This window comes from Vespa mandarinia, chromosome 8 (genome assembly GCF_050613455.1).
Source record: "Vespa mandarinia isolate Hongniang chromosome 8, ASM5061345v1, whole genome shotgun sequence".
Taxonomy (NCBI): domain Eukaryota; kingdom Metazoa; phylum Arthropoda; class Insecta; order Hymenoptera; family Vespidae; genus Vespa; species Vespa mandarinia.
Genome location: NC_140817.1, coordinates 2,750,305 through 2,754,467, shown reverse-complemented (window position 1 = coordinate 2,754,467; position 4,163 = coordinate 2,750,305). Strand labels below are relative to the sequence as shown.

Sequence of the window (4,163 nt, the reverse complement as noted above, 5' to 3'; positions counted from 1 at the left end):
TATAGAAAAGTTTTTGGATTTTCTGATTTATATCGTAGTTCTTTCTTTTTTCTGAAAATTAAAGGAAGAAAAAAGAAAGGGGAAAAGAGAGAAAAAAAAAACCAAGAAAATAGAAGAAATATCTTTCGCCAGAAAATATCTGCAAAGTTCGTAAAAAAACACGATTATTATCTGTTTTATCGGCTTTGCACGTTATGGAATTAGTTTTTGTCGGAAAGTAAAAAAGAAGAAAAAAGAAAAAAAACAAACAAAAAGAAAAAAAGGAAGAAGAAGTAGAAAAGAAGACGAAAGAGAAAAATCCATCATGTTTTCAATTGTTTCTCTTCTTTCTAAAAAAAATTTATTTCTCTCTCCTTTTTTTTCTTTTTTTCTATTTTTTTACTTTTTCTTTTTCCTTTTCTTTTCCTCCGTCCAGAAGAAAAACAACGTGAATTATATCATTTCGTCGATCGATTTTTTTCAAACGAACAGTCCAAAAAGAGGGGCATGTTTTACAATTTGGTGGAGAGTGGGGGGTGGGTGGGGGAAAGGCGTCCATAGATTTAGGGGATATAAGGTGCTGTTTGTAAGAGGACAAGGCGAGCGTACAGAACTCGAATAGATAGTGAAAGTCCCCCGGAGCAGGGAATAAGAGTATGAGGGTACGGAGGAGAGGGCAGGAACGGGGGGGCCCAGTAAGGTATATGAGGGCCTCAGTTCGAGCAACAGCCGGTACTCTAGCCTCGCTGCCTACTTACATTCACATACACTAACACAATCGTACGAACAGGACACAATGTACACCTACGTGACGGTACGTATCACACGTTGGTGCAGCATCCTTTAATTTTTTTTTTCTCTTTCCTTTTTTTTTCTTTCTTTCCTTCATCTCTTTCCTTTTTTATTATTTTTTTTTCTTTTTTTTCTGTTTTTTCTGTGATCGAAGACCTCGATAGAGAGAGAGAGAGAGAGAGAGAGAGAGAGAAAGAGAGAGAGAGAGAGAGAGAGAGATTGAGAGAGAAACGAAAAAGACAAAAGCTTCGCGTGTGAAACCTTTTGTGAACTTTCGCATATTGCGCATATTGTGACGATAAAAGTGATCGGTGTGTGTAAATATAATAAAGCCAATGACTACGGAGTGATTAAATAAGTTGATCTTTTATTATTGGCCTTTTTTTCTCTTTCTTTTTTTTTTTTTTTTTTTTATTAATTCTTTTTTCCTTTCTTTCATTTTCTTTCATTCTTTCTTTCTTCATAAATCATATATATCGAGTCAGTGAATAAAGGGATTTCGTCGAGTTAATTTTTGATCATTGCGTACACATTTGATCTACGTAAAAATTGATCCTAAAATTAATCGTGAAAATGACTGTTCGCTAACGATAAATTTATTTTTTATTTATGGAAAATGGAACATCGATTGTCAACGTGAAACATTGATTGCAAGATTATATTATTACGTTGGTTACTTCCGGAGCCCTTGAAAAGTGTTAGTTTTCTCGTTGAAATGTTTTTTCCTAACTTTCTTCCGTATCGTTACGCAAAGAAAAATATGATTTGTAAGGAGGAACGAACGAACGAACGAACGAACGAATTAACTGGATCAACTTTTTCCGCGTTAGAGAATTACATAATTTCGAACGTTTAACACAGATATTTGTAGAAATTGAATATGTAAGGATTATCATACGTAATATAACGGCGAAAGTGTTTCGAGTGTGAAAGACTAGTTTAGAATAAATATATCGTACTTGTGCGTTCGCTCGGGCGGAACTTACAGGAAGTACGCTGCTATGCCGTTATCCGACTAGTTTATTAACGTGTACACTATTTATAGAATATATGTGCAAATACATATACATATATGTTGAACATTTCATTCGTATTTGAGATTGCAAGGAAATTTTAATAATAACGTTACGTGAAAAAGAATTTACAAAGTTAAGTTAAAACTTTTATTCGTGTTAATGTTAACTTCGACTAATTGAAATAACGTTGTATAGTTGTTTAAATAAATTTATCAAATGAACTATCGTCGATAATAATTTATTGTACGGTGAATTTATAAAATATTAAATAATAGAATAAACATTGGTGGCGTATAAATATTTTTAGGTAGCAACGGTGATTGGTCTGATATTGTCGGTATCGGGGCAGCAGTATCAACAGATCGACGATTATGCCGATTATCAGGCACCTAGGCCAGCTCATCCAACGCCAAGAAGTTATTCGTCGGATGCAGCACCGGCTCGACAACAAGCAGCAGCACCGCCAAGTCCAAAACCAACGCCAGTGGCCATTTTGAAGCAAATCAATAGACACAACGAGGATGGTTCTTATACGTATGGTTTTGAAGGAGCCGATGGTTCTTTCAAGATCGAAACTAAATTACCAGGTGGCGAAGTAAAGGGAAAATACGGATTCGTCGATGACACTGGAAAGGTCCGAGTTGTGGAGTACGGAGCAAATCAGTACGGTTTTCAACCGGCTGGCGAAGGTATTACAGTGGCTCCGCCGACCTTGGTAGATGAAACAACGAGCAAGGAGGCTCTCCAAGGTCAAAACTATCAGGATTACGACTATCAACAAGCTGCCAGACCTCAACCGGCTCAAGCAGCCATTCCGCGTCAACCTCAATACCAACCACCACCTCAAACGCACACTCAAGCTGTTTATGCACCAGCGCAACAGGCTCCCTCGCAGCCGGCTTTACCAAAAGCACCGATCTTCTCTCCAACGATTCCTCGTCAATCACCTTTACTACAACAATCCTACGACGAACCAGTACCAACTTCTCAGATTTACAATCAAGGTCCCGCTCAGTTTGGTCCGGCTCCAGTTCAGGAACGAGGTCAACCTCAAACGCGCAGTCAAAGTGGCGGTATCCTTGATCAGCTTGCTAGAGATTACGCTCTACCGCAAGGAGTAGCGCCGCCATTGCACGATATTAGCTTCGGTTATTACTAGCTCGTCTAGTCTAATATCATTGATTCTATGACTGCCAGAAATCATACAGTGCATTTTCTTTTATTTTCTTTTTTTTTTTTTGTCTTCCTCCCTCCTAATTCACACTTAGAGATTAGGGATCTTCGCGTCCTAAAAAAAAAAAAAAAAAGAATGGATTCGAGGACGGTACGATAATGATGGACGAGTGAATTTTGTTTGCTCGTGATTATTCTCTTTACAATTTACTATCGGAACTATTATGTTCATGTTTCATTAAGATTGATCGATTGCTCTTAAACAGAGAGAGAGAGAGAGAGAGAGAGAGAGAGAAAGAGAAAGAGAAGGGGAAATATTTCGAGGTCAATCGGTAAAGTTGATTTCTGTTTATTCTTTTTTCTTTTTTTGTTTTTTTTGTTTTTTTTTTTTTTTGCTTTCTATGAACTCTTGCGAAAGCAACAAGCCGTCAAGATCAAATATATTTAGTGAGGAGCCTTGTTCCGATAGTAGATAGTTTGTCCGTGAACGATAATCCTTTCTTGGGACGATTAGAATTATATTAACACGTATTCTTGCCATTTATGCCAAACTTCGTAAATAATATGAATTAGACGAAGCGGAAAAATGGATTCGACGAAGCAATATAATTAGTTCATTATGAAATTGTTTAATTCGCACTGTATAATGATCTTTATGAGAAAAGAAAAGAAAAGAAAAGAGAAAGGAAAAGGACACGAGTATTGTTGTGTTCTCGAGTCACGTGGGAGCACCACGTCTCTCATTCATTTTATCGTTAGGTTATTTTAATGTAATTAAATCGAAATAAAGAGAAGATCATTAATAAAACAAATATCCCATGATAATCCATCCCCTTTGATCTATCGTTGATCGTTGATTGCTTTTTTCTTTTTTTTCTTTCTTTTTTTTTTTTTTTTTTGATTTTATACATCGAATCTTTTTCTTCTTTTACTTCTTCTTTTCTTTTTCTTTTTCTTTTTCCTTTTCTTTTTCCTTTTCTTGCTCCTATTTGAAATACTTGATGAAAGGCATGAGATAGACGTACATATATATATATATATATATTGAGAATCATTATTAATACGTTCAAGAACATGATAGTAACTTTTACTTTTCGAGGATAATACAAGGATCAAGGGAACAAGATTGCAAGATTCTTTTTTTCTTTTTTTTTTTTTTTTTTTATGTGTGTATCAGATCGACAAATTCACACGAATCGTAAT

General features: G+C 35.8%; 1 protein-coding gene across 1 annotated transcript; it reads left to right on the top strand.

Annotated features, from left to right (window-relative positions):
- The first annotated feature begins 578 nt into the window (after positions 1–578).
- Cpr97Ea (cuticular protein 97Ea) lies at positions 579–3,772 on the top strand. The gene is made up of 2 exons (XM_085658951.1): positions 579–793; positions 2,095–3,772. The coding sequence occupies exons 1-2, from the start codon at positions 776–778 to the stop codon at positions 2,944–2,946; spliced, it is 870 nt and encodes a 289-aa protein (XP_085515077.1). The 5' UTR covers positions 579–775; the 3' UTR covers positions 2,947–3,772.
- Positions 3,773–4,163: the final 391 nt, after the last annotated feature.